This window comes from Nicotiana tabacum, chromosome 14 (assembly GCF_000715075.1).
Source record: "Nicotiana tabacum cultivar K326 chromosome 14, ASM71507v2, whole genome shotgun sequence".
NCBI lineage: Eukaryota > Viridiplantae > Streptophyta > Magnoliopsida > Solanales > Solanaceae > Nicotiana > Nicotiana tabacum.
The window spans coordinates 101,535-116,929 of record NC_134093.1 but is presented as its reverse complement, the minus strand read 5'-3'; the positions used below and the strand labels follow the sequence as shown (position 1 = coordinate 116,929).

General features: G+C 37.3%; 1 protein-coding gene across 2 annotated transcripts; it reads left to right on the top strand.

Annotated features, from left to right (window-relative positions):
• The first annotated feature begins 479 nt into the window (after positions 1–479).
• Positions 480–15,148, top strand: LOC107803207 (PTI1-like tyrosine-protein kinase 2). 2 transcript variants are annotated; one of them, XM_016626843.2, is made up of 8 exons: positions 480–705; positions 1,808–1,982; positions 5,458–5,711; positions 5,806–5,932; positions 6,032–6,305; positions 14,140–14,272; positions 14,380–14,463; positions 14,671–15,148. In XM_016626843.2, exons 2-8 carry the CDS (start codon positions 1,889–1,891, stop codon positions 14,800–14,802), a joined length of 1,098 nt encoding a protein of 365 aa, XP_016482329.2. In that variant the 5' UTR covers positions 480–705; positions 1,808–1,888; the 3' UTR covers positions 14,803–15,148. The 2 variants fall into 2 exon arrangements, with proteins under 2 accessions (XP_016482329.2, XP_016482328.2); XM_016626842.2 differs by lacking the exon at positions 480–705 and adding an exon at positions 802–1,007.
• Positions 15,149–15,395: the final 247 nt, after the last annotated feature.

The following is a 15,395-nucleotide window of genomic DNA, read 5'->3' as shown; positions in this document are numbered from 1 at the left end:
ACAACTTGTTTGGATGGTTGTTACCCATTGTATTGTATCGTATTATTACTTTAAATACGATGTTTGTTTTGATTGTTACTTAAATTTTATTGTATCGTATCGTTAAATGTGTCGTTACATAACGACAAAATGTGCCACTTTATGTAACGACCAATTTGTGTGGTCGCGTCGTTACCTTATCTTTTTATCTCAATCTCAACGTTCATTATTATTAAATAATTTTATTTTATCATTTACTTTACTTTTTATATAGTAATTTTATCCCGTGCCATAATTTTTTTTATAATATTACAAGTTTATTGTTCATATTGCTGGTATGTGATATCATGAAACGTTGGTAAACACGCAATCTATCCAAACATTGTATTTATCGAACGATACAGTACAATACAATACAATACAATACACTAAGATACAATATATTATCAAACATCCGTAACAACCATCCAAACAAAAGGTAAATCCATTAATCCTATTGCGTCCACAATCACATTTTATGAATGCGGCGTAAAAATTGTATTTGAGAAGATATATAAATAGCATTTGAGTATATTCTCCCCCGTTCGCTCGTTGCTTTGCTTACCTGTTCTTCGCCTTAATTTCCGATCATCCGAACCCCCAAAGAAAAGAAGAAATCAAAAACCCACAAACCCCTTTGCTCCTCTTTGTCTCTACAAAGCAACCAGAAGAGGAAAAAAGAATCAGGTAGATTCAAAAAAAAAAGAATATATTACATTTAAAGGGAAAAAAAGAGAACAACTTTATGGTTTTTTAATGACTACTATTATTCTTATTATTATTATTCGGAATGAGTTGTGTTTTCTTCTTTAACCCTTTTTTCTCATTTTTCAATTGCTTTCAGTCTCTCTCTCTCTCCTTGTTTCATTTCTTGTTCCTTTTTGGGATCTGGGGTTTTCAAGATTTTGGTTTTGGTTGATTGTATAAGCTGCTTATTTTTGTTTGTTGGGATGGCTATGGATGATAATTTCCATAGGCAACGACTAGGGGTAAGATTTTGAGCGACTTCCTTTTTTGAATATGTCAACTTGAGCCTCTGTTATGAAAAAAAATAAAAACTTGAACCTTTGTTTTGTTGCAAAATTTTTAATGTTGATGTTTTTCTAATTTTCTTCATTTTAAAGAGATTTTATCTTATAATTTTGAATTTGAGAGGTTTGGTTGTATAGGAAATGGTATCTAGTCGCATTTGGCTATTTTCTTTTTGTGGATTCTATATTCAGTGCATTTCTTCCTCTCTTTCTCTCCTTGTTTCGTTTCCCCTTCTGCTGAATATAGGGAAATGTGGCCATATTAGGTGCTTCTGTGGAAGGAAATATTATTTGAAAGCATTAACATGTGATTCTGTATCTTTTACTAATAATAACCTACTTTTTTTTTTCCTTTTTCTTTAGAGAAGGTATTAATAACCTGCTACTTTAGCTGAGAAAAATATGTTTTCTTGTTGGTGGGTTTATGCTTGTTTTCTGGTTCCTTCTGTTATTGGCATAAAATGTATATTAAGCTCCTTTAGATGTCATAGAGCAAGAATATGGCCTTGAAATGAAGATCATTCGACTTCGTCTTTGATGGTATCGGGTTAGCATTCGACTTCATCTTTGATTATAACGGGTTTTAGTTTTGGAATGTTTAATGGTATGAAGAGTTCCAAAGTAATTCAATAAAGAGATGGTATGCAGTTTTCGTATGGTAATATCTTGGAATCAAAAGGTTTATGTGTTATGGCATGCATGCTATGATAAAGTTGTATTAAGTACTGTGCTATTCTTACGTTTGACTTACTTCACAGGCACATGCACCTCCGGGTTACTTTGTCCGCTTGGAGAACCGAAGGGCTAAAGACGATCTTTATTTGAGAAAGAGAGGAAGGATGAGAAGGTGGCTCTGCTGCACCTGCCAAGTCGAGGAGTCTGACCCATCGCATGAAAACGAGCTCCACAAAAGCCCCAAGAACAATGTTGACGGTATGTTGATATTTTTTGTGCTTATGCTACATCAGATGAAACAAAAGTTTATCTCCTTTTTCTTCTCTAAAATGGTCTTTTGGCTCATTTGTCCCATTTGATATTGCTAATAGTTGTAATCTTAAGATAACTATATCCCTTTCTGGGTTTAGAGGACAAATTTATAATACTCTGGAGATTCAGTCAGGCCTATGATTATCCCATGTTGTTGTTCTCTTTCCAGTGTCTTTAAAAGTAGTAAAAGCTGCTATGTACTGAGAGGTGTTTTCTGCAGTGGTGATGCCCGTTTGGCGGTCACTGGTCAGTCTCTTTATATCCAGTCTTGTGTTATAGGTTCTTTCTGAGCCATTATGTGATGTAAGTTTAAAGATTGGATTGAGGAATGCAAGCTCATCGACAAAGAGCCCATGCGGGACTTGTTCAGAACTATTGGAATGATTCAGTTACCATTCGATTCTACCGGGTGATTTTAACAATGAATACTGATATGGAATGGATACGGAAACATGGGAGAAGGGAGAAGAAATTTTAATTTTTTTAATAAGTAGAGGTATTATTAATATAAAGTCAGTAGCAAGCTGGCACCGAAACAAAGTACAACAAAGCTAGATAGGAATCCTTTAAAGCTGTAAGATGGTGAAGCTTGTGATGGAAAGTTCAACAAACCTTTGTTTTAGTTCCCAAGATATATCAATCGATGGTGAGGCTTGTGACAGAAAGTTCGAGAACAGAAGCGGTGACAGAAATGGAGAAGATAGAAGCTTCCAGCCACTGAAGTTGATGATGAAGATGAAGTAGACATTAGAAATGGCGTTTCTGATGGTGACTGATGATTATTAGTGAGAGTTGGGAATGATCTCTGACAGTGAAAACAACATTTTTTTGAGAAAGTAACATAGGTAGCTACAGTGAAAACAATTAAAGTTCCTCTTTTGCTGATGATTACAACCACATTGAAAGTATCTATCAGCCGCATGCAAGGATATTTTGATGCTTCCACGGTATGAAGAGGGAACGTACGATTTACAAGAGAAATTAAACCAAGCTGAATCATCAAGATGGGTTAGGAGGAATATGCTGAAAATTAGGCAGTTGGGGGTACAAATAGCAGAAGTGGAAGAAGATTTATTAGAAAATTTTCTTGCACTGCCTTTGTGCTAATGGAATATAATTTGTTATCTTTCTCAAAAAAAAGATTTATTAGAAATTTTGTTGCGAATTGGGAGTAGGGAAATACCAAGATTAGTGCTCCCAACAAGAGTCCATCTTAAAAGTAGGAGTGAGAGGGAGGTTAAACTGCTGGAGTTTAATGTGAGCTTTGGGACAAATTCTAAAAGCAGGGAGAGAGGTGGGAGGTATTCAGAGAGTACCCAATAAAGCTCAAATTTTTATGCTGCAATGTGTAGGGTATTAATGATAGAGATAAGAGGAGGATGGTTAATCTGGGGATTAATAAATGGAATGCAAGTTTTGTATGCCTCATCGAAACCAAAATGAAAGATATGAACCATAATTGTAGTACGCAATTAGGGGATTCCAGATGGGGTGAGTGGGTGGAGATGAAATCTCAAGACAACAATGGGGGAATTGTAATTTTCTGGGATAAAAGGAATTGGAAATGCAATGATAAGCTTATGTTGGCACAATCAATTGCTGTCTTCATGGAATATAAATTCTGGATTCAATTATGTGTTCACTGGGGTGTTTGGACCCTGAGATAGAAGAGCTATGGAAAGAGGTTGCTGCCCTTTATGGTTTGGTTTCTGTTCCATTGGTTGTGGGTGGAGATTTTAATGGAACCCTGCTAGGTTACTCTTATTGCTTTTTGGTGCACCCATGAGGTTCCTTTATGTATAGAAGATTGAGTATTGTCCATACAAAACCATGTCTCTTTGAAGATTTTCTATTTTTCGGTGTACTTCTATACGGGCGTTTGTTTAAACATTTAATAAACCTTAATTCTTTTATCCCTAAAAAATGTCTGCTAGGCTAGTGGGTGGTTTAGACGATTACTCTGCTTAGTACTGCAAAAAGCAAAAAATATTTAACGTTGTACCCACTTTGTTGTGCTCTAATATGCCCCTGAGAGCATTTTACCTATTCATTAATATATACTCCCTCCGTTTCAATTTAGATGAGGTAGTTTGACTCGACACGGAGTTTAAGAAAAAAGAAGAAACTTTTGAAACTTGTGGTCTTAAAAGTTTTAAGGGGTAAAAGCTTTTGGGGCCTTGACATTTGTGTGGTTGTAAAAGCTTCTCATTAATGGTAAAATGAAGAGTTTAAAGTTGAATTATTTTCAAATTTAGAAATGTGTCATTTATTTTGGAACAGACTAAAAAGGAAAGTACCTCATTTAATATGAAGGGAGTATATATATATATATATATATATATATATATATATATATATATATATATATATATATATATATATATATATATATATATATATATATATATATACACACACACACACACACACACACACACACACACACACACACACAGATAGTTGCTTGATTTTGCATTTCACTCAACTTCCTGGGAAGTATGATGGCAACGGGAAAGGAAATTCAATGCTTTCTGAAAAGAGGGAAACAATTATTCAGAGCCCATTGTCAGCTTCAGTTCCTTGCTGCTTCTGCTGAGTCTTCTCTAGATAGGCTTAGGGCTACACTTGTTGAGACTTGTTAATGTGTTTTTTTTTGGTGTTTGATCATTGATAAAATACTTTTGTTGATACTATTCATATTTTTCCAGGGCCTTTGTATGTTTATGTTGTATGCTCTGAAATATTCACTACTATTGTTGGGAAAAGCTTAATTGGTGCTCCAAGTAGAAAAAGGGTAAAAGAGTCTAGCTGGTACCACAACTAGAAAAAGGTTTAGTTGGTACAACAACCTAGCTAGGATTCTTCCTAACTGTTCTTATAACAAAAAATAAAAAAATAAAAAATCCGGTGAAATCACACAAGTGGGATATGGGGGTAATGTGTAAGCAAACCTTACCCCTACCTTATGATGATAGAGAGGTTGTTTCCGATAGACCCTCGGCTCAAGAACAATGAAAAGGAAGCAATAAACAAATAATAACAACAACAAGGTAATAGGACAACGGAAGCAAATGGCACAACGTGTAATAACAAAGATCTAGGAATACGAAAATACAAGAACAACTATGGTAAGACTAAAAGCTCATGAATTTGTCTGAGCATATATAATAAGACTAAAATCCTGCTAACTCTTTTCCTATTACATTTAGCTATCAGGTATGCATATTAGACCAATAAAAAAAAAGGGTTTATATGTGTCTGCCAACTGAATTCGTAGAGCACACATTGAATGTGGAGGATAATTCCTTGCAATTTTGCTAGTCCATTTATCTCATATATACTTGTGACTTGTGAGATGAGTCCTACTGTTACAATGGGCCAGGTTATAGGTTTTAATCTGTTCCTTGGATATACACATTAGGATATCAGAAAGGGTCAAAAGCATCAGTTCCTGCCAAGGCTGAAGTGCAAAAAGCAATACCAACTATAGAGGTCCCTGCATTGTCTTTGGATGAACTGAAAGAGGAAACTGACAATTTTGGATCGAAGGCATTAATTGGTGAAGGATCTTATGGAAGAGTATACTATGCTAATCTAAACAATGGCAAAGCCGTGGCTGTGAAAAAGCTTGATGTTTCATCTGAGCCTGAGACTAATGTTGACTTCCTGAGCCAGGTAACTGTATTGTCTTAATGTAATTTTTCGTTACTGCTTCCATGTCCTGTCATACACAGACCCCACTGATCTTTATTTTCTTTTTCCTCTTAAGGTCTCTATGGTTTCAAGATTGAAGCATGAAAATATGGTTGATTTGCTTGGTTACTGTGTGGAAGGGAACCTTCGTGTATTAGCTTATGAGTTTGCAACAATGGGTTCCTTGCATGATATTCTGCATGGTATAAGAATGTATCATTTGAATGAGATGGAAATTTATTAGATTGATGAAAAGGTGAATATATGATATATATGCTTTGTGATTGTATTTATACTTGCAGGCAGGAAAGGAGTACAAGGAGCACAACCTGGACCTACACTTGATTGGATGCAACGGGTAAAAATTGCTGTTGATGCTGCAAGGGGCCTTGAGTATTTGCATGAGAAGGTCCAGCCTCCAATAATACACAGGGATATCAGATCAAGCAATGTCCTTCTCTTTGAAGACTACAAAGCAAAAATTGCTGATTTTAATCTGTTAAATCAGTCTCCTGACATGGCTGCTCGTCTTCATTCTACACGAGTTTTGGGAACATTTGGTTATCACGCACCAGAGTAATGTCTTGCACCTTACTCTTCTTTGACTAATCTTTACTTAGCGAAATTGTCCTGTCTTCTTACATGGCAGTACACGTAGTTTAGTTTCTACTTTTTTTGTATTTTTGAATAATTCTGATCTCATTGTTTCCTGCAACATGCTACTGAATTTTGTATTCTCTTAAGGTATCTGGATTAAGTTTCTTTCTGGATAGGCATATCCTGGACCAGAAAAATCCAATTTAAATGCGAAAATGGATAACAAAGTAGTAGGAATGAGTGTTATCTGTAGGAATATGAGGGCGAAACACGACGGCAAAGATTATATGTTTTGTATCTTTAGCTAAGCATTTGAAACTGTAGTTCTGAGAGAGGAAAACCCATAAGACTTCAGTTTGCTTTCGATATACATTCCTATATATGCACATAGACACACACACACACAGTATGTGTTAATTATGAGGGAGGTCTTGACGTCAAGATGCATTTGTTAGAAATTACAAGAACAACAACAATATACCCTGTGTAGTCCCAAAAGTGGGGTCTGGGGAGGGTAGAGTGTACGCAGACCTTACCCCTACCTTAAAAAAGGCAGAGAGGCTGTTTCCGGTAGACCCTCGGCTAAGGAAAGATAAATGGAAGGGACATTTGTTAGAAATTATAGATTGAATTTATTCTGGCAAAAGTTTTCAGGAATAAGGGTATGGGTCAAAGCGTAGTCATGCTACGGTTTATATCTCTTATTTGAAATAAATCAAGGGCTCATTATGATGTTGTTCTCCAAGTTATCGTCTTTTCAGTCTCAATCTTCGTTCTTGACAGTATCCATGAAATGTTAAATAAGGAGAGTACTACTGTATATACTAAGTTATGTAGTGGTATCCGGACATGCTATTTCTCACCTTAGACCATGAGTCCATGAAAGTTCGGAACTACATGTACACTTCACAAAACTCTATGTTAAATGTTTAATCAGGGATATGCAACTGTCATTTGTTGTAAACTTATAGGCATTAACATGCAGTGTCCTAAAAGGAACCTTAGTGTATTGTCAATTTAAGAACTTATGTGGCTTGATGTAAGCACCAAGAATTGTGGAACGAGAATATGCTGAGATAACGAACGCAATAACAACAAAGCTTCAGTTCCAAACAAGTCAGAGTCGGCTATATGAATCCTCGTTGACCATGTTTCTACATTTAAATTCATCTCAAGCAAACATTATTCTAAATAAAAAAAGAGAGGTAATGGAAGTTCCCCATATTGCTACTGGCATAAAAAAACTCTACAAGGGCTAAAAGACTCCTAAAAGGCATAGGACCAAAAGTAAACGCACTAACATGACTAAAACATTATTCCAACTAATTGGTATTGCCAATATAGATCATTTTTGCCATCGTGTCTTATCTTTGCTAAGCTTGCAACTCCGAGAGACTATAGGTCTTTTGAAACAAGTTCCTACATGTCGTTGCATCTAGAGGTCAGTGTTGGACAGGACCAAACCATCTCAAGCGACCTTCTCTCATTTTATTTTCTATATGTGCTACTTGCACCTTCTAGCAAATGTGAATGTTTTAATCTTATGTTATCTTGTTTGACTGCATATCCATTTTAATATTTCTGCAACACTCATCTTGTGGATGTGTTGAATTTTATATGTCCGAATACACACCGAAAGTTAGTCAACTTGACCCTCGTACTACGAACTACGTCACATAAAGTGAAACGGAGGGAGTACTTATCTGAAAACCCTTAGGCTCTATAGTGTTTTTCAATAATTCAAGCTTTTAGTTGTCGGCCTTGCAGGTTTCGTCAATTAGCACAACTTTGTCAGCAAATAGCATACACCATGAGCCATCATCTTGTATTGTGTTGGTTAGCTCCTCTATAGCTATGGTAAACGAGAACGAGCTCAATGTTGGGGAAACTTCTTTGTATCTCTTACGATTGTTCTCATGCTAGTGACGGGCCCTTCATACATGCTCGTTGTAGTATTTATTGATTCAATATTAAATGTTTTCTTCTCCAATACCTACCAAAAGACCTTTTTGGTACTTCTTCATATGATTTCTCCATGTCAACGAACACCATGTGTAGATGTTTCTTCCCCTCGCGATAAGTTTCTGTCGATCTGCCTAGCAAGAATATAGCCTCTATAAAGAATATAGCCTCTATTGTTTTTGAAAGCTCTAGCATTTCTTTCTTCCCATAAAACCCATCAAAAGGCGACAAGAATAAGGAAGAGAGCAGGTCACTAGGAAACTAACTGGCCTTGGAAAGTGATTTGGAGGAACAAAGCTCCGGTTAAGGTAGCATGCTTTCCATAGGTTGCTACTTGGAGGCTTTGCACTTTAATAAATGCTATTTATGTGAAGAAGAGATGGAAACTATGGAACATCTTCTCTTGCATTGTAGTTTTGCTAGGGAATGTTGGGAACTACTTTTCAGTATATGTGGTATCTAATGGATCATGCAAAGTGTTAAGGCTTTATTAGAGAGTTGGCATCATCAGAAGACACATAAAACATACAAGCAGATTTGGAGTACCATACCTGTGTATATTTTGGATTTTCTGGCTAGAGAGAAATAGAGCTCGCTTTGATGAACAGAGATCATACTGTTAGAGTTAGAAGCAAGTGTTTGCATAATCTGTTTATTTGGTGTAAGAGTAGTCTGATTGATAGTATTATATTGACTTCTTAGAGTTACTAGGGAAATGTTGTAATCGACTGTACGGTTATTCCCAGAAATCTCTTGTAACTTTCAAGTACATCTTGGTACGTTATTAATAAACCTTTACCTTATAAAGAAAGGCGATAAGAATAGAATTCCAGGCACCAAGAGAAGATTTAGCCTTGTTTTTTCTTCGCATTCATGTAGAAAATCCAAAGTAGTTCTTGGCATGTAGAGAATATGCCCAAAATGTTGAGGATGAAATTTCACACTTTTGATTATCTCCTTTGTTCTTATAAATTGGAAATTGAAATTTGGGTACTGTTTCTCCCCTCCTCGGGCATTCTACCATTTCTTAGTACATCATTAAATAGCTTGGTAAGCCATCCTTACTCAAACCTTTCCAAGACACTTCTAAACCTCCATGGGGACCACATGTTTTTCTAGTCTTCATATTTTTTATGGTAGCCTTTATTTCTTTTTGTTGGGATGAGGCGTGTATTAGGCGCATGTGGCATACGTACTTCCATAAACTCTTGAACGAAGATAGGGATAGGATCATTGAGCTTGGGATGTTAGAGGACTCGGAAAGCCAGCGTGATTTCAGGTTTTGTAGACGTATTAAGGTTGAGGAGGTTATGCGGAAGATGAGTAGGGGTAGGGCGATCAGACCAAACGAGATTCCGGTAGATTTTTGACAGAACGTGGGCCGAGCAGGCTTGGGGTGGCTTACTGATTTGTTTAATGTTATTTTTAGGACAAAGAGGATGCCAGAAGAGTGGAGGCGGAGTTGATAGTCCCGTTGTACAAGAACAAGGGTGATATCCAGAATTGCAATAACTATAGGGGTATCAAGCTGTTGAGTCACACCATGAAAGTTTGGGAGAGGGTGGTGGAGAGGAGGGTAAGAAGGAGTGTGTCTATTTCGGAGAACCAATTTGTTTTCATGCCATGACGGTCGACTACAGAAGCCATTCATCTAGTAAGGAGGTTGATGGAACAGTATAGGGAGAGGAAGAAGGAGTTGCATATGGTGTTTATTGACTTAGAAAAAGCCCACGATAAAGTCCCTAGGGAGGTTTTATGGAGATGTTTGGAAATTAGCGGTGTTCCGGTAGCGTACATCAGGGTGATTAAGGACATGTACGATGGAGCTAAGACTCGGGTGCGGATTGTGGGAGGTGACTCGGACTATTTTCCTGTGGAGATAGGGTTGCATCAAGGATCAGCTCTTAGTCCATTTTTATTTGCCCTGGCGATGGATGTGTTGACGCGACACATTCAAGGAGAGGTGTCATGGTGTATGTTATTTGCAGATGACATAGTGTTGATTGATGAGACGCGTTGTGGGGTTAATGCTAGGCTAGAGATATGGAGACAGACCCTGGAGTCTAAAGGTTTCAAGTTGAGCAGGACGAATATTGAGTACTTGGAGTGTAAGTTTAGTGTTGGGGCCCAGGAAGCAGAAATGGACGTGAAGTTGGATACACAAGTCATTTCCAGGAGAGAGTTTCAAATATCTTGGGTCTATGATTCAGGGTAGCGGGGAGATAGACGAGGATGCCGCACACCGTATTGGAGCGGGATGGATGAAATAGAGGCTCGCTTATGGTGTTTTGTGTGACAAGAATGTGTCACCTAGACTTAAGGGTAAGTTCTATAAAGCGGTAGTTAGACCGACCATGTTGTATGGAGCCGAGTGTTGGCTAGTCAAGAAATCTCATGTTCAGAAATTGAAAGTAACGGAAATGAGGATGTTAAGATGGATGTGTGGACATGCCAGGAGATATAAGATTAGGAACGAGTATATTAGGGACAAGATGGGTGTGACTCCTATAGAAGATAAGTTGTGGGAATCGAGGCTGAGATGGTTCGGGCATGTGAAGAGGAGAGACCCTGATGCTCCGGTTAGGAGGTGTGAGAGGTTGACCATGGCGGGCCAGAGGAGGGTAGAGAGAGGCCTAAGAAGTATTGGGGTGAGGTGTTTAGGTAGGACATGACGCTTCTTCAGCTTACCGAGGACATGACCCTCGATAGGAGGGTGTGGAGGTGGATGATTAGGGTTGTGGGTTGACAGATAGTCTAGAGTTTCGTCTAGGCATCCTACTAGTACTAGTCTTGTATTTTGCTCTGCCTAGCCCCTTGCTAATTCACATTGTGTCGTTATTTCTAGCAAGACTGCATCTATTTTTATAGTGTCGTAGTCTTAGATATATGTTGTTGCACGTATCTCCGTTTGCGCCCATGTCTAATTACCTGGTTGTTGCTACTGTCTGTTTATTGCTTCATTTTCACTTCCTTTGACCCGAGGGTCTTTCAGAAATAACCTCTCTAACTTCATTAGGTAGGGGTAAGGTCTGTGTATACTTTACCCTCCCCAGACCTCACTTGTGGGATTTCACTGGGCTTGTTGTTGTTATTGTTGTTTATTTCTGTTGGCCTGGTAAAGTTTCCATTGTGCTCAAATGTATTGAGATTCAAGATGTTATTCTCGTGATTTTAGTTTAACAGTTGATCAAAATAGCCTCTCCATCTCTCCGTGATGATGAGATGAAGAATAAGCAAGTAAAAGAAAGGTTATAGTTTTTGAAATAATTTTTTAACTTACTGGCATATATATATGCTACACCTTGAAAGGCCAATTGAGGCACCGATTTTCTGGGTTTTCCCAACCTTTTCTAAGACTTCATAGAGGTTGATTAAGGATTTCTTTCATCTTATGAAGACTAACCATAGTGGTCTACTTGAGCCAAACAAAAGTTTTGAAAGAAGATACCTCACAAATAAGCGAATTCTGGCTTGTGAAAGATGATAATTTTTTTTGGAAATTGAAAAAAAGAAATCACTTTGGAAATGTACTCTGGATTGGCCTAATTTTCGCGGACGGTCTATTTTAGGTGCTGTCAGGAAATTATGTCCAACTTAAACGTTTGGACATGAATTGGTTGATATTTGAAAAAAAAGTATTTGAAGTTAAGTGGAAAAAGGCATTTGGAAGTTAAAGTTGTGTTTGGGCATGAAAACAGAGTTGAGGTTTTGTTAATGAAAAATTGACAAGAATTGAATGACTCTTAAAACCTGTTTTTGAAATTCCATATTTCAAGTTTGAAGTTGAAATAATGAGCCAATTTGCTAACAAACACTTATCCAATTATTTCAATTTTTTTATAGTAGTTATGTCACCTAAACAGAGGAAAAAAGCATTTAGGTTACGTCATATTTAAGGAAGAAGGTCTAATGTAAATTCTTTATAGTGATGGAACTTCAGCTCCCAAAATGATTCGTCTTTTATAATGTAAGATTTATTGTTGTAAGACAGCAGAATCTGGAAAGAGTACATCCAAAGTCACAAAGTATGTAATGAACACTGAACAGATAAAGTCCAGCATAGCATCTGGCTCTAACAAATTTGTCGCTGCCATGTTGTAAGCAAGAATATACATTTGTGTTTAAGCTTAAGAACCGAATCATTCTTGTCTTAAAAAATTCCAGCGTTTCTTTCTTTCCATATAATCCAGAAAATGGTGGCAGGAATGGTGTTCCAAGTAGCAATGAGTGATTTTGGAATTCCTTTCTTATTCCAAGCGATCAGGAGTTACAAAAACGTTCTAGGCATGTACCATTTGATACCTAGGATGTTGAAAACCAGATTCCAAAGTCGACAGGGAAACTTTGCAGTGAAGGAAGAGATGATGAACAATCTTCCTCTTCTTCCTTGCAGAGGCTGCATCGGTTACATAACCGGAAGCCTCTCTTTTGCATGTTGTCTAAGGTGAGACATTTGCTGTTTGCCGCTATCCAAGTGCAACATTTCACTTTATAAAGGGCCTTGTTCCCAAATTGTTTTTCGAGGCCAGACGATGGGAGAAGCCGAAGAGCAAGAGAAAGAATAGTAGCAGCTTTTTACAGAGAAACACCTTTGGGATGGAAGTTCCATTCTAAGTGATCCGAATTGGAGCCAAAGGATGGGAGATTATGAAATAACTGAAGCATCATGGTATAACTATCAAGTTCCCAATCATTAATATTCCTTCTAAAAGGGATGCTCCAGACTAGATTTTGCCTGAGCTCGGAAATGGTGGCATCAGGGAGAGTGGTGCAACTTTAGAGGGACGGGAAATCGAATTTCAAAGGGGTATGGCCCAACCAAGAGTTGCCAAAACCTGATCTTTCTTCCATTCCCTACCTGTAATGTAGCATGTTCTCTAAAAGAATCCCACAGAGATGATATGTTCTTCCATAAACTTAGGCCAATATTCTTGGTTGACTAAGGACTAGCCAGACCATACTAGACCATACTTGACACTGATCAGGTGCCTCCAAAGGGCATATTCTTCCGTACTAAACCTCCATAAGCATTTGCACAACAAACTCTTGTTATGCGCACTCATATTTCTGACTCCAAGCCCAAGGCCTCTAATTTGCTTATGAAGTGTAACAATTTCCTACTTTACAAGGTTGAAGGATTTTTTCTCCTTGTTTCCTTGCCCAAGGAAATTCCTAGGAAGCTTATCAAGTTTTTCAGGAATAGAAGAGGGCCATGGTGTAAGTGGGCAAAGTATCCGACACTGTTGATGAGAAATAATCTAGCCCTCAAGGAAAGATATTTTCTTTCCCAATTGGAAAGTTTCTTCTCGCATTTTCAAGGATTCCATCCCAAATAGAGATAGAGAAGACTTAACACCAAAAGGGAGGCCTAGATAAGTAGTTGGCATGGTTCCAATATTGCATCCCAAAAAGTCTGTAGCATAAGAATATTTGAAACATCATTCACTGGAAGTAGATTACTCTTAGAAAAATTAATACATAGCCCTAAGATAGCATAAGCCGACAAGCATAAAGATTCTTTAACAAGTTTTTATTTTTTCATCTTTCTATAGAAATGCCAGGTTTATTAGGTTTTGTTCTATGACAATGCCTGAATTTTGAAGCTTGTTATTTGAGGAGGTTTGCTTCGTAACAATAGTTGTCTACTAAGATACCTAAAGTTTTGGTACAGAGCTTAATGACTGATATGAGATTTTAATTTGTTGCTCGTTGTGTCATATTCTATTTTACCAAGTTGAGATCTATGTTATTATGTTACATTCTTTCTGCTGCTTATTAGTGGCAAATTCTTCAGACGTTTGTTGTTTTGAGGAGTTTTATCTCAACCCAACTTTCAAAAAAATGTTTACAGATACGCAATGACAGGACAATTGACACAAAAGAGTGATGTGTATAGCTTTGGGGTGGTTCTTCTTGAACTTTTGACGGGAAGAAAACCTGTAGATCATACGATGCCTCGTGGACAACAGAGTTTGGTTACTTGGGTGAGCAATTTGCACGAAATGACATGTTTAGTTTCTTGTATTTCTTCTCATTTTGTTTTGGTAACAATTATTTTCTATGCTTGATTATGTATTTGTAATGCTTGTAGGCTACTCCGAGGCTAAGTGAAGATAAGGTTAAGCAATGCGTCGATCCAAAGTTGAAAGACGTTCCTGCAAAAGGAGTTGCTAAGGTTTCTCCCCTTCCCCTTTCTGACATCATTCTTTTTTCTTTTTTTCTTGTTTGTTGGTAAAAGCTTCCTCTACCTTCAGTGAAAGAAAAAGTAAGAAAGGAAAAAGATGTAAATAAGATACTTAGCAACCTATTCCCCAACACCCAAAAGATAATAAAAGTCTCTAACGAGTCTAGTGGTAATTTTTTTCTTGTTTGCTTAATTCAGTTGGCAGCTGTTGCAGCGCTGTGCGTGCAATATGAGGCTGAGTTCCGTCCTAATATGAGTATTGTTGTCAAAGCTCTTCAACCACTGTTAAAGGCACCTGCTCCTGCTCCTGCTCCTGCTCCTGAGTCATAGGGGCTCTAGTTTCATTTGCTCATATCATATACAGTTTGAGTTTGATTACGCGAGGATTTCTGATTTCTTTTCACTTGGATAAAAATCATGTTTTCATTTTTCCGCTCTCCTGTCTCTGGTTTGTTTAGCCTATTGCGGTGTCTTTTTAAAGTATGGGAGTTCTTTCGAGGGTTACTCAAAAACTGGGTTAGGTTACTTGTTGATTTTTTTCCTTTTCCTCGTTTTGGTGGTATATCCTCATATCAATTTGTGTATTATAATTTATTTTATGGATTGGATGAACATCTGGTATGCTACTATGTTTTAAGTAATGTCAAGGTTGCAAACATTGTTGCACTTGTTCCCATATTATTACTGTCTTCTCTCTATTAATTTCACACTTAAGAAATCCATTAGGATCTTTTGCTTCTTTTTCTCCAAAATAAGAAAAATTAAACTAATTCGTCCAAAATAAACCCAGATCACTAAATTAAATTATTTAAGACCATATGAAGTATCCAAAGCATGGCGTGACAGTTAATGAAACTGAAATTTTGTTTAGAAAAATTAAGAGCAAAGAACTTGAAAGGGATTATGGGAGATGAGTGATCAAA